The sequence below is a fragment of the Pelodiscus sinensis genome, chromosome 4 (assembly GCF_052426305.1).
Source record: "Pelodiscus sinensis isolate ZL-2025 chromosome 4, ASM5242630v1, whole genome shotgun sequence".
NCBI classification, from domain to species: Eukaryota; Metazoa; Chordata; order Testudines; family Trionychidae; genus Pelodiscus; species Pelodiscus sinensis.
Window position 1 is genome coordinate 123851515 of NC_143055.1, and position 27675 is coordinate 123879189.

At 41.9% G+C, this 27675-nt stretch overlaps 1 protein-coding gene across 1 annotated transcript in view; it reads right to left on the reverse strand.

Moving 5' to 3' along the window:
- Positions 1 to 408: 408 nt before the first annotated feature.
- Positions 409 to 27675, reverse strand: part of CDS1 (CDP-diacylglycerol synthase 1) — a 78279-nt gene continuing 51012 nt past the window's right edge. The window contains exons 7-13 of the mRNA XM_075929530.2: positions 26170 to 26252; positions 24466 to 24553; positions 20830 to 20898; positions 18912 to 19064; positions 11214 to 11333; positions 7443 to 7546; positions 409 to 5500 (exon numbers count right to left, since the gene is read on the reverse strand). Coding sequence (XP_075785645.2) covers positions 5371 to 5500; positions 7443 to 7546; positions 11214 to 11333; positions 18912 to 19064; positions 20830 to 20898; positions 24466 to 24553; positions 26170 to 26252 — 747 coding nt within the window. The 3' untranslated portion in view covers positions 409 to 5370. The remainder of the gene's footprint in view (positions 5501 to 7442; positions 7547 to 11213; positions 11334 to 18911; positions 19065 to 20829; positions 20899 to 24465; positions 24554 to 26169; positions 26253 to 27675) is intronic.

The following is a 27675-nucleotide window of genomic DNA, read 5'->3' on the forward strand; positions in this document are numbered from 1 at the left end:
CTCTAGGGCATGGGAGTGGCTAGAGCCAAGGGAGAGGAAGAATGTGAGGGGCGGGGGAGGATGGTTGGTTTCCAGGGCAAGGAGTCAACTGGGGGCAACAGGGCACAAGAGTGAGAGGCTGGCTGGTCAGACCACAGAGTGAGGAGCTGGACAGGATCCCCTATCTCTCTGCTAGAGCTGGGATAGAAGCCACTTCCTCTTTCCTTTGCTCCTTTCTTCCTTGAGCTCTCCCACTTGAGCTACTGTATCTGGCTGGACATGGTCAGGTCCCACTGATTCCTCCCTCCCCCCCCACAGATACAAAATTAACATGTTAAAAATCAGTGATTGACACCCTACTTCGAACAACAGAAAGATACATTTTTAATAAATGTATTTGCTATAGAGAAAAAAAGGACAAAAGTCAGATTATACAGGATTTCTGTCCCAGCTTTATTTTCCCAATCCTACCTTTAATAAAAGACTGAAACAATTAAAACATACATAATGATACCATTTACAGTATATACATTGTTTCTATATTTGTTTAGTTGAACAAGATAATTACAACAGCATTGCCAAACAGAAAGGCAAAAGGAAGAGAAATCACTGGTGTAAAATTTAGACTAAGCTGTATGCCTATATTACTGGAACTAATAAGAAATGTGAAAGGCATGGAGGGTCACGGGCACACTGAACAATGAGAGGAAACATGTCTGGCATTTCACAAGTTAAAAGTTAAAGACCTAATCCTGAAAAGACCTACATCAGGTCCTACGCTGAAAAGCGATAAACGTACACCGGTAGATTGAGTGGTTAACCATTAATGCTTCTGAAAATGATTTTTTGATGTAACTGTCATTTTTACAGTGCAAATAAAGATCTATGGACTTCAGGTGATTCACTGTATTCAATGCTACAATATATTCTACTTACTTAATATACATCCTAGAAACATTGCAATAAGAGCTCAAACATTTTATTTTTTATAATTTTTAATTTTCTTAACCTAGAGGATACATTTGGACTCAACTCTAGTAAGGCTGTATTTCTTCCTGGAAGAATCTACTAAAATACCATTACCTAACTACTAAAGCCTTATTTAAATGTTCATAGATTATTTTTGTCACCCTGTCCTGCTTCACCAAACACTACTTCCTTTCAATAATTTTTGGAACTAGCATTTATCCATAGCTCATAATTTTGGCTATGCTATCTTTTAACCTTAAGGTTGTGTTGCATTTTACTTTCAAGTTATAGAGCCCTACATATGCTTAGTTTCAGTAGTATTATTTAAAACAAACTAACACGGGAAGCACAGATAATGACTACTGAAAGACAATTTGCTAGTGTTATGATTTTAAAGCTGATTTCTTGCTCTAGAAGATTTTTTAACAGTACTGTAGTTTTATAGTAAAATATAAAAATATAATACTAACTTGTTCCCTCATCTATTTAGTATTGACATTACCACTGAATGGAAACTTTATTTTGAAATTAGAACATCTCTCTTTTATAAGCGTATATAAGACTATTTTACTATGTACAGATAATATACAGATTACCTAGTCCTAAATACAATTGGTATGTAGTCCTGAAACAATATACAGTGGTCTCGGATTCTATTCAAAAGTAAACAAAATCTTTGAATTATAAACAAGCAATATACAGTGTACATTTTGTTTAGTTTTGAATAGAATCTGAGACCACTGTATATTGGACATCTCAGGTATCTGGTATTCTCTGAATTTTTTTACCTGACAGGAGGTGAAAATACCGGACTGTTCGCGTGAATATCGGACACTTGGCAACCCTATTCCTCCCTAGCTTCACAAATCCAGGCAGAGTTCCTCTTGGTGGTATACATTGGCTCCCTGGACAGCTTTGAGGAGCAGTGTACACCACCAAGAGGAACTCTGCCTGGATTTGTGAAGCTAGGGAGGAATAAGGTTGCCAGGTGTCCGGTATTCACGTGGATAGTCTGGTATTCTCTGAATTTTTTTACTGGACAGGAGGCAAAAATACCAAACACCTGAAATGTCCAATATATAGTGGTCTCAGATTCTATTCAAAAGTAAACCAAATCTTTGAATTCTACAAGCATAAGCTTGTTAACATCTCTATTTGCTTTTCTGAAGTAGCACCAAATAATTTTAAAGATTTTCATCTTTAACCTCTCAAAAAATCAATATAGTCAGAGTGCACTAAAAGTGCAGAATCTTATTTACATTAGGATTGAAGAAATGAAACGTTATTCACATTAGAATCACTGCTGCATGAAAAGAAACTTGTTGCCATTCATGTGCATTATGAATATGGGAAAAGAATAGTTTCCAATTGTTCAAAAAAAGGTATTTTTGAACATACATTATGGGAAAAGAATAGTATCCATTTGTTCAAAAAAGGGTGTTTTAATTTCCACTAAGATTTTATTACATGATGAGGATATTAGGGTATGTCTACACTAGCCCCCTAGTTTGAACTAGAGAGGCTAATGTAGGCATTCAAAGTTGCAAATCAAACCCGGGATTTAAATATCCCGCGTTTGATTTGCATCTTCCCAGCTGGTCGCCATTTTTGAAATGTACAAGTCCGGACTAACTGCCCGTGTCTACACGCGGCAGAGACCCGGTAGTTCGAAATAAAGCCCTAGTTTGAATTACCTGTTAAACCTCATTCCAGGCAACTTTGAATGCCTACATTAGCCTCCCTAGTTCAAACTAGGGGGCTAGTGTAGACATACTCTTATGTAAAACAAGATTAGAAAATAGTTAACCATTTTACAGTGTCAACTGTTTTTGCATATACTTAATTAAATCTACTGAAAGAGTAGTTAAAGTATATATTTCTCAACTGAATCCTTACAGTCTTACCAAAACTCATTTAAGCTAGAGTTACTCAGCAGTTGATAACAGATGGCAGAACCACCATATACATCACCTCCATCAGGAATTTTGTGCATCTGGTTAATCAGATAACTGACTAATCAGGGGAATAATAATAATAAAAATATTAATAAGCAAGCACTTACAGCATCCAAGGATCTCAAAGTGCTTTATATAGGAGGGAAACAGGAATATTTTGCAGATGAAAAAAATCAAGGCACAAGGAACAAATCTAGAATGATTTCACTTTAGACAGTGATCAAATCATTGGGATGTGAAATCTAAAAATCTAGGATTGTTGCTATCCCTTTTCTGGACCTGAGAACCCTTTTCTATTGGTTAATCAAGTGGTTCCCAACCTTTTTTTTTTTTTTAATATTGCAGACAGGCAAACCCATTCATAAACTTTTGGCAGACCACTAATACTTTATTGGCATATTTCCATATTCATTATGCAAATAATTGAATATGCAACTGTGCCAATAAAATGTTACCTGTCCGCCAACCCACTCACCCCATCTTGTCACTGCACATCCCTCTACCTCCAACTCCAGAACCCTCTGACCCCATCCAGCCAACCCTGGTCTCTGTATTATTAAATCTGCCAAACCCATCATCTGATATCCCCTGTATCCCACTAACCCCATTATCTCACAAGTCTGTCACCCCAGTGCCCACCGTCTCCCACTTCCCAATACCCCACTGCCGACTTCCTTTTGTCAACCACCTCTGTCTTGCCTGGAGCCTGTCCTGCATCTACTGGCGCTGCCAGCCTTGGCACGCAGTGTCCCAGAGACCCATGACTTAAACTAACAACCTCTCATTTCCCAGATCCTGCCCCACCACTCCTGCCCCACTACCCCCGGTGCCCCTTGCTCCACGACTGCCTGTTGTGCCAAACCCTGCCCCTACCCCACTGACCCTGCAACTGCCTGTTCCACAAGTTCTGAGGTCCCTGATCCTGCTCAGACACCCTCAGATCTGCTGCCCCCTGAGAGAAACACGAGCTGCCCCACACCTGACTCCATAACCAGTGACCCACTGCAACCCATCACCTCTTGCCCTTTGACTTCTAACCCCTGCCCTCCCTCAGCTCCATTCCTCCCCCCTTAACCAAGCCCCGGCCAAGTCCCTTGCTCCCCAGTGCCTAATACCCTTTGACCCCTATAGCCCTACATCCCATGTACTTTGACCCTTTAACCTCTGATACCTACAGCCCATCCCAATACCCTCTTACCCTGAGACCCCACCACTTCCTCAGCCAACACCTCTTTGCCCTTTGACTTCACCCCACCTCCCAAACTCCCCAGGGCGAGCCTGCCCCCTCTAGGGAGCGTGGCCGTTGGGGAAGCAGCCATTGGTGGTGTGCGTGCACCCTCCACCTTGCCCCCTCCCTCCCTAAGCGCTTCTCATGCCTTGATTGGTAGAGGTGGGGAGGAGGGAGGGAGGCACCTCATGCTCCGTCTCCTCCCAATGCCACTTCTCTCCCATGCCACCAGCAGGCAAAATCATGGCCGCTGGAGCTGAAGCCTGGCTGCTGTGCGGTGGCTCAGGGGGCTGGGGTGAGCCCCCACAAACAGTTGGATTCAGCTACGGCAGCCGCCGTGGCCCAGCAGCCAGCAGTTCACGGCCTGGCACTGGCCTGCAGAAAGGTGGTTGGGAACTGCTGGGTTAATCTATACTCTAGTGCTGGATGCAGCTATTTATTTTTGTAAATCAGAAGGATTCTTTCAAAAGAGGATACGTTTGCCCAGGCATCTTAACAATAAAGATGCCTTTATCTTGCAAGGATCTTCTGATTTCATTAGAGTTTTTTTTAAAGCCATTAACTAGAAACTCTGCTAATTTTACTCTTTTTCAGCAAATCAGTAATGGTACAAATTCAGCTGTAACCCTGATATATTAGATTCTAAATTCCAGACTCTGTTTTCTGAGCAACTCTCAAGGCAGACTATTTTCTGGCAAGTGATGTAATCAATTGCACATTAGATAAAACAATCTCTTTACTGCACTTCGGTTATTCTTCAGTAACCATGTGAGCCTAAGTATGACAGAATTATTGCTAAGATATATAGTACTATAAAACTTGCATTAAAAGGAACTGTACTGATAAGTTACATTAAAAGTTGCTTTATAAGTTGCACAGTGCCAGTACAGCCTTAACATTTCCTCTATCTAGTTATTATGATTTATATCAGCTGAAAATGAATAGTTATTTTAAAAGCTATTTAACCTTTAAGACTGGATACCGAAGGAGGACTGACAGCATTAACTTCAGAAACTAAAATACATGTTAAACAAACAGTTATTTTACAAGCAAACAATTTTATATGTCATCTTAAATATTCACAGTAGTTTCAGGAAAGAAACATTAATTTCTTTAAAACTACTATCTATTTCTTGTTCAACCACTATTACTATGCGCAGTCGTAACTTGTTTTCCTTCCAGTACTTTTCAGGCAGGTTTTAATTTTGTTTTGTTTTTGTAGTCCACCATTCAGTTCAACTATCCCCTCAGTGATGGCTGAAGGATACCTTTTTCAAGGAGATGAGATTTCAGAGTTTTGTATACATTTAGTTGCTGTTCTGGCTGAAGCACCAACAGTTGTTTCAATAATTTGCTGGGATTTGGACCCCTGCCAATGCAATTTAAAGGAAATTGTTTTAATTAAATAAAAGCTCTAAACCTATCATACAGAAGTGATTACTTTCCTTTTTCTCCTACTTTATAAATGCAGTATCTCCTTTTTTGGGGGGGGGGGGAGGGAGGGAGGGAGGGAGGGTGAGAGAGAGAGAGAGAGAGAGAGAGGTTTTCTTAGAGTAAAGATCTCTCCAGAACTTGTGTCTGGAGAACATAATTAAAATCTGCTTTCTCCAATCATATTAGTTGTACAAAATGTTGTAGGAAGATGTTTTAACTAGATAAGCCACAAAAGTAATATGCATAATGGCTGATGCTGGTCACTGTGAGAATGTGACTGATACAAAAATTACTTGATTTGACTTCCTACCCTATAAGCTACAGGCCAAAAAATGAGCCAATATGAGTGTCCGAGTGATGCCTGATGCATGTCTTTTGACCACAAGGAAAGGATCTTGAAACAAGAAATGCAAGAACAGATGACGTTTCTGCTGCGACTCTCAGCCTAAACAGGTTAGAAAAACTTCAGATGGTGATTTTGTACATCAGTTATAGGAAAAACACAAATTTCTGATTATGGCCATCCTAGTAGTTTGGTAGAGCATGGTAGTTTGGTAGGGCATGTCTCGTGTGACTTTTCCCTAAACATACAGTTAAATCATGTTTCATTCAGTGGCTTTCAAATAACAAATCACAAAGATGCTTGGCTGTATTTGTTGAGAGCTGACATGATTTAGATGTTCCTTTTTCACAAGGATAGTTCTCAGCAGTGAAAAGCAGGCAGAAAAAAGCATTTCGCATGCTGTAATGCCTGAACCCTTGTAACAATACTTGAAGCCGATTTTGTCATGGCTCACCACTGAGACTAAGTACTTGGTAGGGAGGGGTTACTCACTGCAGACTGCTCTGATAAAGCCATTTTCTGCTGTTTTAAGATAAGTTGTTTCACTACCCAAATAAATGGGCACTGGGCTAGGCATGGTAGAGAACCAATAGGTTCATAAAGTTTCCCTAAGAGATCACTTTTCAATTCTAGAATTTAAAATAGACAATCAATCCCTTATTCTATTTTCAGGAAATCTCAAATGTAATTTAAAATATGTTAAAGGTATGTATGACAAAGGGTGACAGACGTATAAGCCTACACATTTTAACTTATAAACAAACACCCAACATACACATGCATTTTGGATATTGTGAGAATGGCCCTAAATTTGAAAGTCAATTTGCAAGCATCTTTAGAATGCTGTCACATAATACAACTGTTATTCTAAAAGCATCTCCTTCAAAGATGCCGTGGCTTTGGCAATGTTTCTAATAAGTGGGATGTCCTAGTTTCTTCTGTTTACCTAAACCCTATAGATTCTCCCCAAGCTGCATAGACTATAAAGGGAATGACAGCAGAGCTGCCACTGCTCCAATTACCACAATAAAAAACAGAATTTATAAGTGTTATTTCAGATTCATTTTTATATACAGTAGGGTATATTCTTCCTTTTTCCTTAAGTGGTAGTAAAAAAAAATGGATAGGATGATGTAACCTATCGCAAAAACCTCTATAGAAATATCGTGAGATTTAGCAATGGCTCCAATATTCAAGAGATCCCTCTGATTGAACATACCTCCAAAAACCAAGTTTAAAGCTAAGCTTTACTGTATCAACAGAACAGAAATACATGTAATGGAAGAAAGTTTGCTAGATCTCTATATTAACTAGGGCTGTCAATTAATGCATGGTAATGCCTGCAATTGACGCAGAGCACAATTAACGCATTTATTTTTTAAAACACATTAATTACAGGTGTTTTCACGGTGCTGCCCCTGTGAAATGCCACCACAGCATTTCAAAGGGGCAGCGCACGCGATTAATCGCAATTAATTTTTTTAACCAGTTGACAGCCCTAATATTAACTAGATATATTTATATATAAAAATACCTTATGAAACTGGTGATATACACATGTACAAAAGTTGCCATCAAATACTGACAATCAAAACGATCCATTATTCCACCATGGCCAGGAATAGTGTCTGCAAAATCCTGTAAGGAAAAAAAATGCGGTAGTATAAATATTCACATACAGTACCTCACTAACCTATTGTCTGTATTACAGCAGTGCCTAACTGAGACATGGGCTCCATCATGCTGTACCAACTCCGCTGACATGTTTCTAACACTCTCTGTCCTAAAGAATTCACCATCCAAAACAGGAAAAAAAACAATGGCAGGAGGGGAAAAAACAGAATAAAGAGGTGAATGAAAAGACTTGCCCAAGTACACACGTGAGGTCAGTGGCAGACTGGGGAATAAATTAGGCTAGATCAGAACCATCTGCCTCAACACATTGTCCCATTGTGTGATAAGCCTTCTAATCTCTAAGTATCATCTTTTAGAATCTTGCCTCCGGATGAACTGATTTAAATCACCAAAAAAAATCCCAATACCGATTTAAATCAAATTTCCTACTGATACTTCCTCATATACTTCTTCAAACAATAGTGTAAAACTGATCACTAAAACATGTTAATTTACAGCTCGGTACAACATTTTACATAATCTAAGAAGGGATACTTTGTTTATTTTTTTACATTACTATTTCTTAAATTAATAAAAATTAAGTTATCACTCACATACAACAGCACTTATATTTTATTAAATTAAATCTTAAATGTTACATAAATGTTTCACATTTGGAATTACAGCAGTCTCCTGAACTGCTGGCTAGCAGCTGTCCTTCAACTCTTTTTAAATTTTCAAATTTTATTCACTCTAAAAGATAAGCCCTCAGAACACTAGCTGCACGGTGTCCTTAAAACTTCTACAACTAGCTCTCATCTTCCCCACTCCCACTGTCACTTTGATGCAGATCGAATTCCAAGTTACCAAAGAAGCTAAGGGTACGTCTAGACTACAGGGTTTTGTCGACAGAAGTTTTGTCGACAGATATTGTCGACAAAGCTTCTGTCGACAAAGAGCGTCTAGACTACATTCAGTTCTGTCGACAAAGCAAGCTGCTTTGTCGACAAAACCCTGTAGTCTAGACACACCCCTACATGCAATAACAACTTCTGTCGACAGAACTCTGTCGACAGAAGGCATTATGTCTCGTAAAATGAGGTTTACCAGCGTCGACAAAACTGCTGACGTTATGTCAACAGAACTCAGCGGTAGTGTAGATGCAGGTATAGTTTTGTCGACAAAAGTCCACTTTTGTCGACAAAACTCTGTAGTCTAGACACACCCTAAGACTGTCTGTGCTTAGCGTGCACTTAATTTTTGGAGTAAGCCCCATTGAAAACAATTACCATGATGTTCCAAAATGTATTGTTATATAAAATAAGAAAAAAAGACACTCAGTGGCAACTGGCAACTCTAGATTTCTCTTACTCCAGCTTTCTGTACTGTATACTTGTGTGATAGATTCTAAACCTAATTAACTAATTAAACAACACAAACTTTTTTTCTAGCAACATGCAATATAGCAAACAGCTTGGCAATTTACTTGTTAAATCACACTTATACTAAAAGGCATACAGAGAGTCTTGAAGAATGATGCATTGCAAAGTTGATCCACATGGTTCTTCAGACATATGCACATCATTTTCTCCCAATAAGTAATTTTCTTTATGATGTTTCATTCTTGCAGCTAGACCCTGCATCATCATCTTGCACTGCTTACAACTGACACATTTTCCTTTTTTTCTCAGGGAACAAATTTATTCAAAATATTCCCAGATAGGGACTCCTTCACACCCAGAAGCCAGGACAGTTTTTCTGCGGCAAAAGTGTGGGAAAATATCGGAAGCCGTATGTGTGCTGAATGTCTTTCCTTTCCCTTTCCAGTTCACTGTTCCTTTCTATGCTGCCTCTGTCATTTCCTATATATTGTGTCTCCATCTACAGACAACATCTTAACTCCTCCACTGAGCTTCGCCTAGACCCACCACCACAAAAGCATAGAACAAAGGCAATCCCATCCAGCTTATGTCTCTGTCTTTACACGTGTTTCTTAGCAGACTAAAAGAAACTGAAAGCCAAGAAAGCTGGTTGTTAGACTGGACAGACCTGAACATTAATCCATTCTTATGAGATCATATGTGTAAGTGTAGCATGTTTGTGATAAGATTGAATTGTAATCTATTTTTAAATGAAACATTTAGTATTTTATTGTTGATTTAAAAAAAATACAATTTAAATTTTTTAAAAATCTGGTTTTTTATTGTTTTTAAATCATTGATTTTTATCAACCCTGCCTTGTCAGTATAGGTTCAATTATGTCCTACAGTTGAATACATTTTTTCCCTTTTTTCTACTACGGTGGCAGCTGCTGACACATTTACCTTCTTTATTATATATTTTAAAAATATATGTCTGTCTATCCATGAGTTAGTTTGTTCAAGAACTCCTCCTAAACGATAAGACCTAGGACCACCAAATTTGGTATGCAGCTTCCTCTTATCATACATAATTTAAAGCAAGAAGTTTGATTGTTCCAGGACAATGGGATGTGCCTAGAATTTGACTCTCTCATAAAACAGAAAGGGAAGGGTCTGGCAGGAAGGACAGTTATATTGGAGTGGGGCAGGAAGGGGCCAGACATGGGAATCAGGACAGCTATAATCCCACTAAGCCAGGAGAGGGCAGGCATGGAGAAAGGGACAGCATCTACTATATATTTCAAAAATTTTGTCTGTTTGAGTGTCTGCTTGTCCAGTGTGTCTGGCTGTGCACACTGCAGCAGCCATGGACAGGCGCTTCTCACCTGGCTTTACGCTGGTGTGGTGAGAGGGCTGGGATAGTCCTCTCTCCCTAAGGCAGCCTGCATCCTGACCCCCTTATCCCTAGCCCCATCCATAACAATGATTTGAATGAAGAAAAACAAAAACTTATTTAAGTTAAGGACCTGAGCAACGCTGAATGAATCTTCAAGTTTAGCGTTAATGCATAATCACACAGGATTAGTGTTCCTTTTAAGCTGTGTGGCAGCAAAGTCAGTTAGCTCTGTGCAGGGAGCCCTGAGACTCTGACTGGGTGGGGCTGATTAATAACCTGTGAGGCTGTGCTGCCAGGCAGCTTAGAGGGAACACTGCACAGGATGCTTCCTGAATGTTAAAGTGGAAAAGGTATCCTGAGATCCAAGGGTCTACTACTGCTTATTTTACTTCTGCTTTGCAAATTCCCAATATGTTTCATTGATTTCCCAATGTCTTTAATTTAAAAAACTATTTTTCATTTCACAAAAGAAAATCTGAAATGCAAGCAAACTTTATTGGAGATATAATTTGAATGATATATTCTAGCAAATGTACGTCATCCATATAAATATTTGTGTGTAACACAATTTCTTATTTCATTATATAGACAAGTATAAAGAGGTAACTCACAAAAGAGGACTGACAAAGTTACCAACACATGTATATGAGGAAACCAGAAAGTGCTAAGATTTGCCACCATGGAAATCACAATGCATCTTCATAACATACGAAGTTTAAGAACTTTATTTTCCAACATATACTATGCAACAGATTTTTGTTTAAGAAGAATACTGTTTCAGAGGCTAAAGGTGGCTTGTTATCACATCATCCTGGTTTAATAGAACACAAGTGTCGTTAAATCAATATATTCTGAAATATCTAATTAAAATTGTAGGAACTGGCTCTATCAAAGTCTTCATAGTTTTTTTTTAATTCAAAAAATCTGTACGCACCTTGATTTTGAAAGCCCTTTTGAATCCACTAGCAAAAAAGCCTCCAAATGGCCCAATTAAAGATGCAAATGTTGACAATGCAATACTGTGCATCTGGAATGGGTACATATTTACTGTTTTCTGCAAAAGAAAAATTATTAGAAATACTATCCATAGATTTTAATTTTTTTACAATTATTCCAGATACTCAAGGCTAAAGCCAATATAACATTTCATCACGGAGGCCTTCAAATTAATTTACTAACAAAGAAATATATTTTAGTTCTGAGCCAGCATGATTCACACAAAATTTCCAACTTTTCTATTATAAAAAGATACTTACCCTCGTTGCAAAAGAAAAAGACAGTTACCTGTTTTGTAACTGGTATTTCTCAAGAAGTGTTGCTCATGTCCATTCCACATTAGGTGTGTGTGCTTTCCACATGCACTGGTGCCTCAAGTTTTTTCTTCAGCAGAATCAGTAGGGGAGCAGCTCTGATGACCCCTGGAGTAGCACCACCATGGCACAGTATGAGGAGTGCCGCACCCTTCCCCCCCACCTTAGTTCCTAATTGCAGGAAACTCTGACAGTGAGGAAGAAGGGAGGGCTGTGAAATAGACATGAGCAACACATCACAAAGAACACGTTACAAAAAGGTGTTTTCTTCTTTGAGCGACCATTCATGTCCATTCCACATTAGGTGACTCCACACTGTACCAACAGAGGTGAGTAGAAGTTCACAGTCGTGTAAATTGTAGTATGGCCCTGCCAAATCCAGCATCCTCTCTAACGTGCTCCTGCTCTAATAGGCTGTGAATGTGTGAAGAACTATCTAAAGAACTGCCTAGTAGAGGAGATCTACCTACAGTGCGTCAAAGCCAGCAGTTCTGATGCACAGTCACTGTTGCCAAGAAGGAACTCAGGGTGGGAGGAGTGTGTAGAGACCCTTATACTGTGCCATGGTGGTGCCACTCCAGGAGTCACCAGAGCCATACCCCTATGGATGCTGCTAGTGGGAAAATTTCCAGCAACAGTGAATGCGGCGAGCATGCACACCTAATATGGAATGGGCATAAGCAATCACTCAGAAAAGAATAACAAACATGTTATAAAACATATCAATACATATTTTACCTAACAAAGTGGTTCTCAAACTTTTTGGCTCATAGACCACCTGGCTCAATGCAAACCTTTTCGCAGACCACCAGTTGCTAGTAGAAACTCACCATTAATTACATAATTATATGTAAGCCATTTTGCTAGTGTTGCAACTAGGGAGAATGGTTTAATTTAAATTATTAAACAGATTGTTTTAACTTTCTCATGTTAGTTTATCAAACTTCATTTTAAATAAAGTAAAATATTAATTTTAGGGTCTGTCAATTGACCTGTGTTAACGTGTTAAAAGGTGTTAATCACAGGCTTTAATGCTGTGCTGCCCCTTTGAAGTGCCAATCTGGCACTTCAAAGGGGCAGTGCATTAGGAGCCGGGGATTAGCTGGAGTGTCTAGCTGATCCCAGGCTCCTAATGCGCTGCCCCTTTAAAGCGCCAAAACAGCACTTCAAAGGGGCAGCACAAGCGGAGCCAGGGATCAGCTGGTGTCCAAAGCGCCTTTGGAAATGTGCAATGTCATCTGAGGTTGTTAAAAGCTGGAGGCATGAGAGCTTCCTCCGCTGAGGTGTATTCATTTGGATCTCTCTGCTTGAATGGGTGGGTCCTCCTCTTGTGTTTGTTTTGAAGGTGAAGGTGAATATTGCACTTTGTGTAGTTTCTGGCGATGGTGGTGCTTTTGATGAGATTGCCATTTATCCCAATATTGCCAATGCGGGTATGGTATAGGTGCCATAATATGAAGGCATATTCCCAAATTTATGGTAAGATCTGGAAGAATAAATAGTCTAATCTGTGTAAGGAGAATTTTCTGAAGAAAACCCTTTAGAAAGGTCATCTTCAGATACGGATGAAAATCCTTCTTCAGAAAAAGATCTCTGTGATGTTAACATAGCAGGAGAATGATTGGGGTTTAGAAATGGTGAATTGAACATAGAGGAGATTAACAAATCTCGGTGCTTAATGTAGTGTTCAGCTGGTGTTGATGGTGCCGTAGTAGGGAGCACCGATGCTATTTGAGGCATTAGATTGTGCCTCGGTGCCTAGTTAATTAGCATCCCATTAGGCACTTTTCCGGTGGAGGCAAAGCTGCTGGGTAGTGACCTCACCTACCTAGGCGAAGTGCTCTTATGCTACGCAAGATCGTGTCGGTGCCGGATGCTGCTGCAGCTGATGAGGCAGGCAACTTAAAGCCTGACGCCTTAGAGAGGGACTTAGCACATGCTGCTTTGTTAGCTGCGCTGGCAGCTCCTGAGACTCCCGGAGCGTCATATGTGCTAAGACGCAGTGCTGCGGCTGTTTTCGGCACCGCCCGTAAGGCATTTTGGTGCCATAACCTCCTGAGGTAAGGAGGAGGTTCGCCTTTTGGCGGGCTTTTGCCCCCATGCTGTTTCTGCTCCTCAGGCAGTTGACCCAGGATGGAAGCTGGTCTGAGGGAATTTTCAAGTAGAATTAATTTGAGAGGCAAGTCTCTGTCCTTTTGCACACGCGATTTCAGCTTTGCACAACAAGGGCATTTGTGAAATACATGCTCCTCTCTGAGGCAGCAGATGCATTGTGAGTGCCCGTCTGAGACAGGGATAGGATTTGTGCACGAGGAACAGTGCTTAAAACCCGGTGAGCAAGGCATGGTGCTAAAATAAGTCAGTACAGGCAGTCCCCGGGTTACATGGATCCGACTTACATCGGATCCCTACTTACAAACGGGGTGAGGCAACCCCGCACTAGCTGCTTCCCCCCAGCAGACCAGGGAGACGCGAAGCTACCGCCCCCCCCCCCCCCAGCAGACCAGGGAGACGCGGAGCGGCTTTTCTCAGCAGACACCTCAGCTTGAGAATAAAGGACTGAGGGAAGTGAGGTGTGGGAGAATAAAACTGAGCTCTGGAGAAATGTTTGGCTAGAGTTTCCCCTACAGTATGTACCAGTTCCGACTTACATACAAATTCAACTTAAGAACAAACCTACAGTCCCTATCTTGTACGTAACCCGGGGACTGCCTGTAACTGCAAGGGTTAACTGGGAGAAAGAAAACTTATTCTAATCTAATTATTTAAGTAAATTAATGTATTTATTTAAAGAACAAACTAACTAGCTAACTAATTAACTGTGGAGAAAAAGCTTGGTATTGAAGGGAATAGGTATCTAAATGCAAAGAGGCTAGAGAGCACTGCTATGGTCCGTCTGCAGCTGGAGGAGGTAGAGAAGGAACTGAAGGGGGAGGGGCTCACGCATGTGCGATGCCTGCACCTACAAGCGTGTGGCTCCAGGCACACTGATCTGAAATCTCCAATCTAGGGCTCGGTGGCAACACACTAACCAAGTGTGGAAAACCCATGGGGATATCTCTTGAAAAAGAATAATGTATTTTTCCCCTCTCATATTTTGCACTCCAACTTGTTATACTGTGTTCTATTGTATTCTGCATTATATATAGTTAATTGATTTCATGCGCACTTTTTTGTGGACCTTCTGGTCTGTCAGACAGGACATTTTTTTCTATTATTAGCAAGGAGCAGATTCCCCTACTCTACATACTGACATTCAAACCTCAAGACTAGGGTGATGGGGTGCTCTGTAGCAGCATAGTATCCTAGGGTATGTCTACACTACCCCCCTAGTTCGAACTTCCCGGGCTTCATTTGCATAAAACCAGCCGGCGCCATTTTTAAATGCCAGCTAGTTCCACGAGGTGTACAGCTAGTTCAGATTAGGAAGCCTAATCCGAACTAGTTAGTCCGTGCCGCGTGTAGCCGCGTGGCACGGGGTCCAAACTAGCCGGCATTTAAAAATGGCGCCGGCCGGCTTTATGCAAATGAAGCCCGGGAAATTAAAATCCCGGGCTTCATTTGCATCTCCGTATGACTACATTACCCCCCCTAGTTTGAACTAGGGGGGGTAGTGTAGACATACCCCTAGATATGGCTCTCTCCTGAAGTTGCCTAATGATCACTATAAATCATGGCACCAAGTCCTTCAGAGAAGAGATGAGCTATTTAAATACCAGAGAATTCCTGATCTACTAATCTGTGTCTATACAGACTATGGCCTAGAATTCCTAAATTTCATATTCCCTGTTTGCATCATAGCCACCAGTCTCCTCGTCTGGAGGCTCAAGAGGACTGCTTCAAATGCAGAGGTTTTGGTCAAGACAAAACAATATCTAAGCATCAACCTGACAATGACAGGAAGTCCTCTGGATTTTGGCTCTTTTGGAAGTCCATTCTGCTGCAGAAGTGTGCAATTAACAACTGTGATAGTAAAAACAGTCTGGTGGCACCTTAAAGACTAACAATTTTATTAGGGCATAAGCTTTTGTGAGTTGCAATTCACTTTGGCAGATGCATGAAATAAAAGAAGAGATGGTACGGATGCAGCGAAAGGAGTGTTACATCAGAGCTAATCATATAGGGTATGTCTACACTACCCCCCTAGTTCGAACTCGTGGATCGAGGTGTACAGATAGATCGGAATGGCTACATAGTTCGAACTATCTAGCCCGTGCCGCGTGTAGCCGCACGGCACGGGGTTCGAACCAGCCGGCTTTTAAAAATGGCGGAGCCGGCTTTATGCTAATGAAGCCTGGGAAATTCAAATCCCGGGCTTCATTAGCAAGTTCGGTATGCCTACATTACCCCCCTAGTTCGAACAAAGGGGGTAGTGTAGACATACCCATATATAGTAGCCCAATGTCTGAGTCTGTAACACTGAAATGCTGGCTGTTCCCTTTGGGCGGCCCGTACTGCATGGGGACTGCGGGGCCCAAATGGCTGTTTGCGCCCCCGTGGCAGCCCGGCTGAGCAACGCAGAAGTCAGCCGAGAGCCATGGCGGAAGGCGAAGGGGGGCAGGGCAGAGACGTGCAGCGTGACAGCGGCTCCAGGCCCTGCCCCCTGGCCATGAACGTCACCGCCCCACCCCTTTCGCCTCCCGCCGTGGCGCTCGGCCGACTTCTGCTCGGCCGCCGTGTGGGAGCAAGTGGCACAAGCAACCTTTTGGGCTCCACACCCCTCATGCAGCACGGGGAGTGCGGCGCACAAACGGCCATTTGGGCTTTGCGGTCCCCTGAGTGAGAGGCAGGAGGGGGAGGAGAAGAGAAAGAGAGACACAGAGAGAGGCAGGAGGCGGAGGAGAGCTGAGAGAGAGAGGGGGAGGCAGTAGGAGGAGGAGGAGGAGGAGGAGAGAGAGAGGCAGAGCGAGAGACGGGAGGCTCAGGAGAGAAGACCGACGTGGAGGAGAGACCTGAAAATCCCGTCTTATGATGGGCTAATTGGCTAGTTCAGTAAGAGTGAATGTGGTCCACTTCCAACAGTGATAAGAAGATGAGAATACCTAAATGGGAAAATTGCTTATTGTAATGAGACAGCCCATCTCAATCTCTATTCAAACCCATTCTAATGGCATGAAATTTGGATATGAATTTCAGCTCAGCAGTTTCATGTTGCAGTCTTTTTTTTAACTTTTTTTGCTTAAGAATGGCAACTTTCAATCTGTAATTGCATGTCTAGGGGGGTTAAAATGCTCTCCCACTGGTTTTTTGTATGTTATCATTCCTGATAACTGGATGAAAGTCTGGTTTGTCCAGTGTACATGGCAGAGGGGCATTGCTGGCACAAAATGGCATATATCACATTAGTAGATGTGCAGGTGAGCAAACCCCACAACAAAAACACTTTATTGCTTTTGCCAGATCACTAACACCAGGTGGCAAAATCTGCATATGTGCTCAAAACAGTTAAGTCCAAAGCAGACTATAAAGAGCTTCAAAAATGTCTCACAAAATTAGGCGATGGACAACAAAATGGCAGAGGAAATTCAATGTTGATAAATGCAAAGTAATGCATATTGGAAAACATAATCACAACTATAAGTATAAAATGATGGGGACTAAATTAGTCGTTACCATTCACGAGCAAGATATTGGAGTCATTGTGAAAACATCCACTCAATGTGCAGCAGCAGTCAAAAAAGCAAACAAAATGTTGGGAATCATTAAGAAAGAGATAGAGAATAAGACAGGCTATGTCTAGACTGCAGGCTTCTTTCGAAAGAGGCTCTTTCGAAAGCATCTTTCGAAAGAGCCTCTTTCGAAAGATCGCGTCTAGACTGCAGGCGGATCTTTCAATAGAGGAAATCCGCTTTTTCGAAAGAGAGCACCCAGCGAGTCTGGATGCTCTCTTTCGAAGACGGCCTCTTTACATTGAAGAACGCCTTCCTTCGAAAGAGGAACTTTCGAAGGAAGGCGTTCTTCCTCGTGAAACGAGGTTTACCGCCATCGAAAGAAAAGCCGCATTCTTTCGAAATAATTTCGAAAGAATGCGGCTTGAGTCTGGACGCAGGGGAAGTTTTTTCGGGAAAAGGCTACTTTTCCCGAAAAAAACCCTGAGTCTGGACACGGCCACAGAGAATATCTTATTGCCTCCATATAAATCCATGGTATGCCCACATCTTGAATACTGAGTGCATATGAGGTCAACTCATCTCATAAAAAGATCTCTTAGCACTGGAAAAAGTTCAGAAAAGGGCAACAGAATGATTGGGGTAAGGAATGGCTGCCATATGAGGATATATTAATAACACCTGGATTTTTCAGTTTGGAAAAGAGACAACTAAGAGGGGGATTTGACAAAGGTCTATAAAATTGTGACTAGATACATTCATTAAGGATACGTCCATTAATGCTGATCAGGAGTGGTATTCTTAGCCTCTGTTCGTCAGAAAATGGGAATGGGCAAGAGGAGTTGGATCACTTAATGGTTACATGTTCTGTTCACTCACTCTGGGGCACCTGGCATTGAACACTGTCAGAAGCCAGAATACTGGGCTAGATGGACTTTCAGTCTGATCCTGTATGGCCTGTTCTTACGGTCTTAAAACAGCTCACTCCAAAGCTGTAGGGAAGGAGATCACTAAGTCACACAATTACCAGTCAATAATTTTCCTTTATTTTTCCCTTTCCAAGCTCTTTCTCAAACAAAATGTGCCACATTTTTGTGAGTTTTAACTCTATACTTAAGGAAAGATTGACACTACAGCAGTTGCTCTTCCAGCATTTGATTTAGCAGGTCTGGTATGGACCCGCTAAATTGAATGCTGAGGGTGACCCCATCAGCACCAGTACTCCTCACTGTCCCATTTCTCTTGTCGACCTCCCGCTCGCTCTGAGGACGGAGCTGAAGCATGACTTCAGGTATGTCAACTCCAGCTACATTATTTATGTAGCTGAAACTGAATACCTTAAGCTGACCTTCAGTGGTAGCAAAGACCTGTCCTAAGAACCAGGCTTTAACTCTGAGTAAAACTTTGCATACAATCGCAAGACCAAATGGCTGACTGGCAGAAATAAAATGTTTGATATTTTGATTATAAAATCACGGTCTTCTATTTCCATGAGAGGTATAGCATGAAATGCAAGAGTGCAAGATTTCCCACATACGCGTTAATTCCATTCTGAAGTGACACTCTTCACCTTCCCCCCACCCATGGGTGACACAATCTCATCCTGCATATTCATTCAATCACTGCTCTTTGAGACAAACTGTGTCACATTTAGCAATATTTAATGTAGGCAAATAAAAATTCAACTTTAATCAAAGTTTTATTTTTCCTTACCCTTCCCAACACAGCCTGCAGCAATGGTGGTACAGAGTAGTTTTGTATCCTGAAGAGCTCTGATGGTTCACACTCTGTAACAAATCTATTGGTTTCGCTATTGTATTCCACTGGACATACAAAATACTGATGCTGAGCCAAGAGGTAGGCAAACTGAAAAGCAAATCAAGAGTTATGATATATTTATTCCTTTCTGAAGTCATACTTTACAGCACTAGGTTCAGAGTAGTTAACAGGTATAAAATGGTTCCAAGAGTGGACAGAACATCCGCTTTGAGATAGGCAACTCCTCAGTAATCAGGCTAAGGTGAACTTTCAGAACATTACTAATATCAGATTTTTGATCCCCTGAGATCGCACCAGCTGATTGTTTCCTTACAACTACTAATGCACCACGAAACACTAATAATGACTATGTGTTGTTTCTTATATGTTGATCACTTTTAAATAAAACCTTGAATTTTAAGGAAGAAACAAACCATAAAATTACTAAATGATCAACTAACACTAATTAGAGCAAGAGCAAAAAGTACCTGCTGCCGTCACCAAGTGGTAAGAAGGAAATGGGGGGGGGGTTGGTTAGTCAACCAGATTATATATACAGCAGCGTTTCTCAACCTTTTTTTATAAAGTACCCACTTTAAAAAAAAATTATAAGTACCCCCAGTACCTACAGTTTTTAGACACACAAATTTTCTACCATTGCAACATATTTGTTTAAACAACTTAATCGCCGCTAGACGGGCGATGAAATATTTGGGTGTAAAAAGTACAAAAATAATAAAGCGCTGTAAAACTTAAAACAAATTCATCTCATAGAACTGGAAGGGACCTTGAGAGGTCATCAAGTCCAGTCCCCTGCCCTCACAGCAGGACCAAATACCATCCCTGACAGATTTGCCTAAATGGTCCCCTCAAGAATTTAACTCACAACCTTGGGTTTAGCAGGCCAATGCTCAAACCACTGAACTATCCCTCCCTTCAAAAACTCAGTTTTCTACAAATTTCAGTTGTATTGATGTGCCCCCCAGATTTCTCTTGTACCACTTGTTGAGAAACACTGATATAGACCAGTGCCAGCTCCAAGGAGCACTCGATGGTTGTTGCCAGGCAAAATACTTCCAGTATCCATGCATGTGGGTGCATACTCACCTGATCGGAATGCACATGAATAAGCACTCAAAGAAGAAATATGGCATTTTAAAAAATCAAACAAATTTAAATCACTGTCATTATGCTGACTGTGAATAAGGCCATTAATAGATTTGAATTACAAAATAAGTGTATATTTATTCTCACCAGAATTACAACATTCATATGGATATTAACTCTAACAAGAATAGGAAACAACATGTAATCTGACAGATATGGTTAGTAGAAAAGTAAAATCCCATTTAATCAATTAACAAGTTAAACATTATGTTTAACCAGTTAACTGCTTAAATGGGCGCAGATGGGCTCGAGCGACCCCGTGCTCCTCTCCTCTTCCCCTCCCTCCCCCACCGTGGGCTGCTCTGGCTGAGCTAAGGTGCCCTCACCCACTAGAGTCTGCCACAGGTGTGGGCTGGGCCTGCAGCAGGCAGGAGTGCCCCCTGCCCGTGGAGGGCTCCAACCCTCACTGGTTAACCATAACAAGTAAGCATCACACAGTCAGGGGAATGCTTACTGGTTAACTGTTAACCATTCACATCCCTAATGGTTAGTTGAAAAAAGTTTAGCATTTCTCAATTATGTACTGTAGTTATGAAAGGATATATACTTTACAATTACTTGTCACTCGAATGAATTCTCTAAATAAGAGATCACCACTTCTACACAACAAAATAGCAGACTGACAACTGAAACAATGCTGCTGTCAAATTTAAGAATCACAAGTTAAGGGGAAAAATTAGAAGAGGAAAATCCTGAAGCTACTTACAATGAATCCAAATGCAACTGTGGAAAAGAAGCCTCCAATGAACCCTTCCCATGTCTTTTTAGGAGAAAGCTAATCACGAAAAGAGAAGGAGTTGATATAATCAGTGAATATTTTATACAATGAATCTTTTGTTGTATGCATACTTGCCAGAATTATACACTGAGAGCTTGGATTCCAAAGTATATATGCACTACTGAGTGCAAACATTTCTATGCAAATATGTACAAATATGCCCACACAGACAATCAAGTGAACATACACATCACAGAGTGACTCCTACAGTTAAGACTGCCCAACAATGACCCTGTTTTTAATTACTTACAATTTTGAAAAAAATTAAACCATTTGGGCTGAAATTTTCCATGGCAGATCTTTGCCTCAGGCTAATTTCTTTCTTTCCTTCTTTCTCTTTCTTTCTTTCATTTTGGTAAGCTTCACACAAAGTGGTTCAGCCATTTCCGAGAACAAGAGAGAGGGAAAATATATTGTTTTGCCCATCTCAAAATAATGTTTACAAGCTTCTGAGATGCTCTAATACCTTCATGTTTTGGAGCAGGAATTTGAAGTTTGACAAGTCACCTGGTATCAGGGCTGTGTCTTTAGCCATCCCAGTTGAAATCTGCCCAAGTTAAAAATCTCTGCAAAATCTGAGTGTTTACAATCTCAATAGAGATTTAAGAGATCATAGCAGCAAAATTATCTGAACAGTCAGTCTGTTGCCAATAAGCTAGGGATGTTAAATTGCAGGTAACTGACTAATCAAATAGTTGATGCATTTTGCATTGACAATTTGACTAGTCTATGGAGCAGCTCCAACTTTAAAGTGTAGCAACAGCCCTAGGGCTGTTGCTACACTTTAAAGGTGAAAGTGCTACATGGAGGCTGGGATCAGCTGCCGCTTTGAAACACTGCCACAAGAGCCTGGAGTCAGGCTCCTCGCAGCATTTCAAAGCAGCAGCATTTCACAAGCCCTATCTTTACAGGTTTCGTTATAAAAATCCAGGAGGGGGTTAAATGATATATGCAAAATATTATTTTTAAAAAGCAATGATTTCATCTAATTAAATCACCATTTCCCTATAAAAAGGAGTTCCTGCAAATTCAGCTACATTAGAATGTCACCAAGCACAATTTCTGGAACCAGACTATCAACTAAAACAAACAAAACAAAACACTGAAGAATTAAATAAAAATAAAAGCCTTTTTTTTGGCAAATAGTAAAATACCAAAGATTAATTGCCAAGACAAAATGTCTATTTACAGATAAGTAACCTTCGCTTCTTTGAGTGATGGTCCCTATGTGCATTCCACATATGGGAAATTAATAAGCAATAATCAAACAAGAAGTGGGTGCAAGGCTTAAGATGGTATGGACATCTATAACCTTGCTGTTCCCACAGTTGTATCTGAGATCTCGAGCAATGTATAATGTTTTGTAAAGGTATAAAGAAAGCTCCAGGTAGTTACTATATATATACCTAGTAGAAATAAGTTTTGTATAGGTGCTGGGGCAAGGGAGAGGCAGAGATACATGCTAGGTGGTAAGAGATGATGAGCAGAGTGTGCAAATCATGCTTCACCCCTTGATTACTCTCCTAAGGTCATATATAGTTTAATTTTCCTAGCTGCTTTTTTTCTCTGCAAACAGAACACCATCAGACTTTTAAACGAGGGGTGGGAAACCTCAGGCCTGGCTTGCCTGGATCCAGCCCCTGAGGCTCGGGATTCCCCCCAGCATTAGAGAGCCCATGCTGGTGAGGGGTGGTTTTTCGTTTGTTTGTTTCTCACTTGTGTGCAGCCCCCAACTGATTTTTCTGTGGGTCAGCGGCCCTGACCCCAAAAAAGGTTCCCCACTTCTGTTCTAGACAGTGAAGCCTCCTCTCCTAGCCAGAAGCATGATGTTTTTGGTGAAAATAAAGTGGATGATTTATGTGAAACTCAGAAATTATTTATGGGATGAAATTTGGATAGAGGCAAAGAGGGGAAACAAAGTGTATGTGGCAACTCTGTTATGAGTGCTCCCAGCTTGCTCACCCTTTTGGTGGGTGTGATGGTGATTAGAAAGACTACTTTTATTGAGAAGTGGAACATGAAACAGGTGGCTATTCATTCAAAAGGAAGTACAGTAAGGACTATGGATGTTAAGCAGTGGTTAAGAAGCTCATCATGTAGTCGATAGAATTTCCATCTACTACTTGATTAGTCAATAAAAAGGTTAGCTCCCGGGGATGGCATGAGCCAGAACTGAGCAGTCCTGGCTCATGCCAGCTCCAGGACCAAATGCTTATCAGATAACCAACAGGCTAATCAACTAGTTGCTTCTTCCCCCTTGCTGCCTCTATCAGAAAGAGGCAGCAAGGGGAAGGAGAAGCAGGGGGTACTTCAAAGCAGCAGCACCGCGTGGAGCCTGGGGACAGACCCCGGGCTCCACATGGAGCTGCCGCTTTGAAATGCCATGTGCAGCCCAGGGCCAGTTGGGATGTCCCCAGGCTTCACACAGTGTTTCAAAGTGGCAGCACATCATGGAGCCCGGGATCAGCTGGGGACTCCCTCGCTAATCCCGGGCTCAGTGCTGCACCACCGCTTTGAAACGCCACATGGAGCCTGATGCCGGGCTACCCGCAGCATTTCAAAGCAGCAGTGTCGCACAGAGCCTGGAGTCAGCTGGGGTCTCCCCTTCTGACCTCGGACTCTGTGCGGCATTGCCGCTTTGAAACGCCGCATGCAGCCTAACTCTGGGCTCCCCACGGCGTTTCAAAGTTGGAGTATGGAGCCCAGGGTCAGCAAAGTATGGAGCCCAAGGTCAGCAGGTATACCCTAGCTGACTCCGGGCTCTATGCTGCACTTCCACTTTGAAATGCTGTGTGCTGCCTGACACTGGGCTCCATACAGTGTTTCAAAGTGGCAGCGCTGCACGGAGCCCAGGATCAGCAGGTGAGAGCCGAGTTGATCCCGGGCTCCACACGGCGTTTTTGCCTTTGAAGTGTAACAACTTCAAAGGCGGAGATGCCCAATTGACTACAGGCAGTCCCCGGGTTACATGGATCCGACTTACATCGGATCCCTACTTACAAACGGGGTGAGGCAACCCCACACTAGCTGCTTCCCCCCAGCAGACCAGGGAGACGCGAAGCTACCGCCCCCCCCCCCCAGCAGACCAGGGAGACGCGGAGCGGCTTTTCTCAGCAGACACCTCAGCTTGAGAATAAAGGACTGAGGGAAGTGAGGTGTGGGAGAATAAAACTGAGCTCTGGAGAAATGTTTGGCTAGAGTTTCCCCTACAATATGTACCAGTTCCGACTTACATACAAATTCAACTTAAGAACAAACCTACAGTCCCTATCTTGTACGTAACCCAGGGACTGCCTGTATTTGATTAGTCAATACTTGACATTTAACATCCCTAGTACAGACTTCATTTTAAAAAAGCATAACAGCTATACAATAAAATAAGCATTCAGTTTGGCAAAATATAATTGTATTCCATAAATAAGTTTTTGCATGAACTTTACAATGTTTGTGTGCAAACCAAAAAAGATTGTTACAAGTCTACCATACTAGTAATTCTAGGACAGCAGTATCTTATTTACAGTAAATCAAAAGATACTACCAGGAAATAATTGTGCATGTCAATACCTTAATTAATGGAGTTCTCCCAAAGAAGAATCCAAAAATGTAAGCCGTAATATCATTGCAGATGACACTTGAGATTGGAACCAGAAACCTAAGGAATAAAATAGAAAGATTTCAGGGCGGGGGGGGGGGGGGGGGGGGGGAGAAGTTGAGCTAAAACTGAAAGACCCACACTAGAATATTCATTGTTTAAGGCCAAAAATGGTAATTTACTCTTGTTTCATTCAGCAAGCATTGACAACATGCAATAAGTTTCTAGTTAAGCCAAGCTATTTGGTTTTGAAAATTCCAGAAGTTTAGCTACACTTATTTTAGTGTCTATTCAACAATGCAACCAAGACCTACCAGGTATTCAGATATAACACCTTTGATTTGGGTAATGAATTTGCACAACAGCAAGAGGGCTTTTTGTATCATAACAGATTTAAATACTTATACTACAGGTAACAAAAACAGAAATAGTAACAAACATGATCACATCTCAAGCAGACCAGATTTTTTTTCACTTAAAAAAAATCCAGACCACTATAATTTTTGAAAGGTCTGCTTTCCCTCCCCCAATAATACAATACTTGTAGTGGATTATGGCAGATTCTATATAATACATTCTCCAATAAGTTCTCTCCCTACTTTCTCCTGTAGTTCTGTTTTCCTTGTCTCCTTTGGAAAGTTAAAATATATATTGAGACAATAGTGGGCTTTTCTGCAGACAGACATGAAACATTATTATTTCAGTAGTAGCTAGAACTCAACCACAAAAGATTTTAGTGGGGTAGAGAAGGAATCAGGCTGAACTTTGATAGAATAATTTATTTTAAGTAATAGGCTTACTCTGAAAAATTATAAGTGTAGAGCTTGAAGGGACTTTAAGAAGTCGTCTACTCCAACCTCCTGCACTGCAGCAGAACCAAGTATACCTAGACAATTTCTAACAGGTGTCTGTCTAACCTGTTCTTAAAGAGCTCCAATTACAGGGATTTAAAAATGTCCTTTAGAACAGCAGTTCTCAACCACTGGGTACGGACGAGTGCTGGGTTGCAAACTGCTGGCTGCCAGGCCATGGCAGCTCTGGGGGCTGGGCTGGGGTACACTGGCCAGCGCCTCCTCTCCCGCCATGGCTGTTGGGAGAGGCATGTCCTGCCATGCCTTTCAACCAACCACTGCCGGGCAGGGGTGGAGTCTCCACCTGGACATGGAAGAGCAGTTAGCTGCACGGCAGGAGGGCCACATGGTGCCCGGCACAGCAGCACTAAGCTGGCGGCTGCGAGGCAGCGCAGGGTGAGGTGAGGGAGATGGGACAAGCACTCTGAGTTCCAGGGGCAGGGCTAGTGCTGGGAAATCTTTACCTTGGCCTCTAGTAGACATTTCTCTGTGGGCCAAAATTTTTTATAAACTTACACAAGTGTAAATCAAGAGTAAGCATATTAATTTCACCAGGGTTACTCCTGGAATTACAGTGTAATAGAAGCCTTCGGATTTTCAAGAAAAATGTAGCTCCCAAAAGAGTCCATTATTCATTTCTGATCTTTTAACAAGTTATAAAAAGTGGTCCTTACAAGACTTCTGTCACAAAACTGTAAAATGGACTAAATGCTACTAGCAGGTAGTTGAAGATACCTGATAGTGTTTTACAAGACTTAAGGCACATGAACTGAAACATATAGATATGCAATAAAATTACAAGTCTGCTTAGTCCAGTCCCCTTACCAGATCATGCCTTCAAACAGATTTTGGATGACAAGATGAGACTGAGTTACAGTGATCAGCAAAGTGACATGAGTCCATGCGAACTGTTAATAGTGCAACAACAATATTAGTGAAACACAGATCAATACATATAGTTAAAGACTGTATAGCTAAAGGAGCTACACAGGAGCTCAAGGAAAGACCAGGCTGAGTGACAATGCAAGAGATGTATGCGCACAGTGTATAACAATTTAAATTAATTTCTGAAACCCACCTATTACAAACATGAAAAACCTCTTGAAATTTATCTACAACATGCCCCTAACATGTTGTATCCTGTAGTTTAAACACTTGATTTACAGAAACACATTTGAAGGAGAATGAAACAAAGAACATGATACTGTGATATTTTATATATACATATAATAGACAATTAAGGATTACAACATTACAATGGCAATGAAGAGTTAGGGGAAGCACAGATATGGAAATCTCATGACAAAATGTCAGCCCTCGTTATATATTATTGAAACTAAGTTTTTAAGGCTAGGAACAGTAAGAATGAGAAATGTGTTATTTTTAGAGTACTAGGTAGCTGCGCCCCTGCTCACTACGCTCATCAACCCCCTCTCTCTGGAGGTAGGTGTAGGCCCGCGGGTGGAGGATGCAGCAGCAGGGCTCGGGGTGCAGGGTCTCAGTTGGAAGGGGTGTGAAAGTGGGCTGGAGGGCAGGGTCTCAGTAGGTTAGTGAGGGGGCTGGGGTGCAAGGTCTTTGCAGGGTGCTAAGTGAGCAAGCTGGGGCCATGCTGGTGCTCTAGCCTACCCCCACCCACCACCCAAAACCCCACATCCCTCCCACTCAGAACCCTGCTGAGCAGCAGGAAAAGCCTTCTTGGAGCACATCCCTGCACTGCTGTTCACCCAGCTGGGGTAGGGGGAAGGAAAGTGGCAGCACAAGGTGGGGGGGCCCTCCGGGCCTTCTCTCCTCCTGCCCTCACAGGAAGCTGGCACTGGCACCCACCATATGGGCTCTGTCTTGCCTCTTCAGCCCCCCAGCCGCTCCTTACACCCTGCTTGTCTACACAGACTCATGAGGAGGTCGCACAGACAAAGGGGCGTGGCAGGACAGAAGATAGGGTGGGCTCCAAGGGGAAATCCACAGCCCTGTTGCCCCAACCTTGGCAAAAGGAAGTATTGACACGAGCCTGTCCCTCCACTTCCTCCCTGGGACGGTTCCTCTTCTTGGGCTTTTGTTTTGATTTTTCTTTGCACATGTCAAGTCTCCGCTGGGGCTCTTGTACCTTTCAAAGGAGGAATGAGGAACTCCGTCTGCAGCCCGGGGCCAGTGGGAAGTCCCGCTGACTCTGGGCTACACAAGGGCGCTTACCCTTTGAAATACACAAGAACCCCATAGCTCTTGTGCATTTCAAAGCAGAATCATTCGCGAGAAGCCCAGAGTCCGTGGGACTTCCCACTGGTCCCGGGCTGCACATGGCGTGCCAGCTTTCAAATATACAAGAGTTCCCAG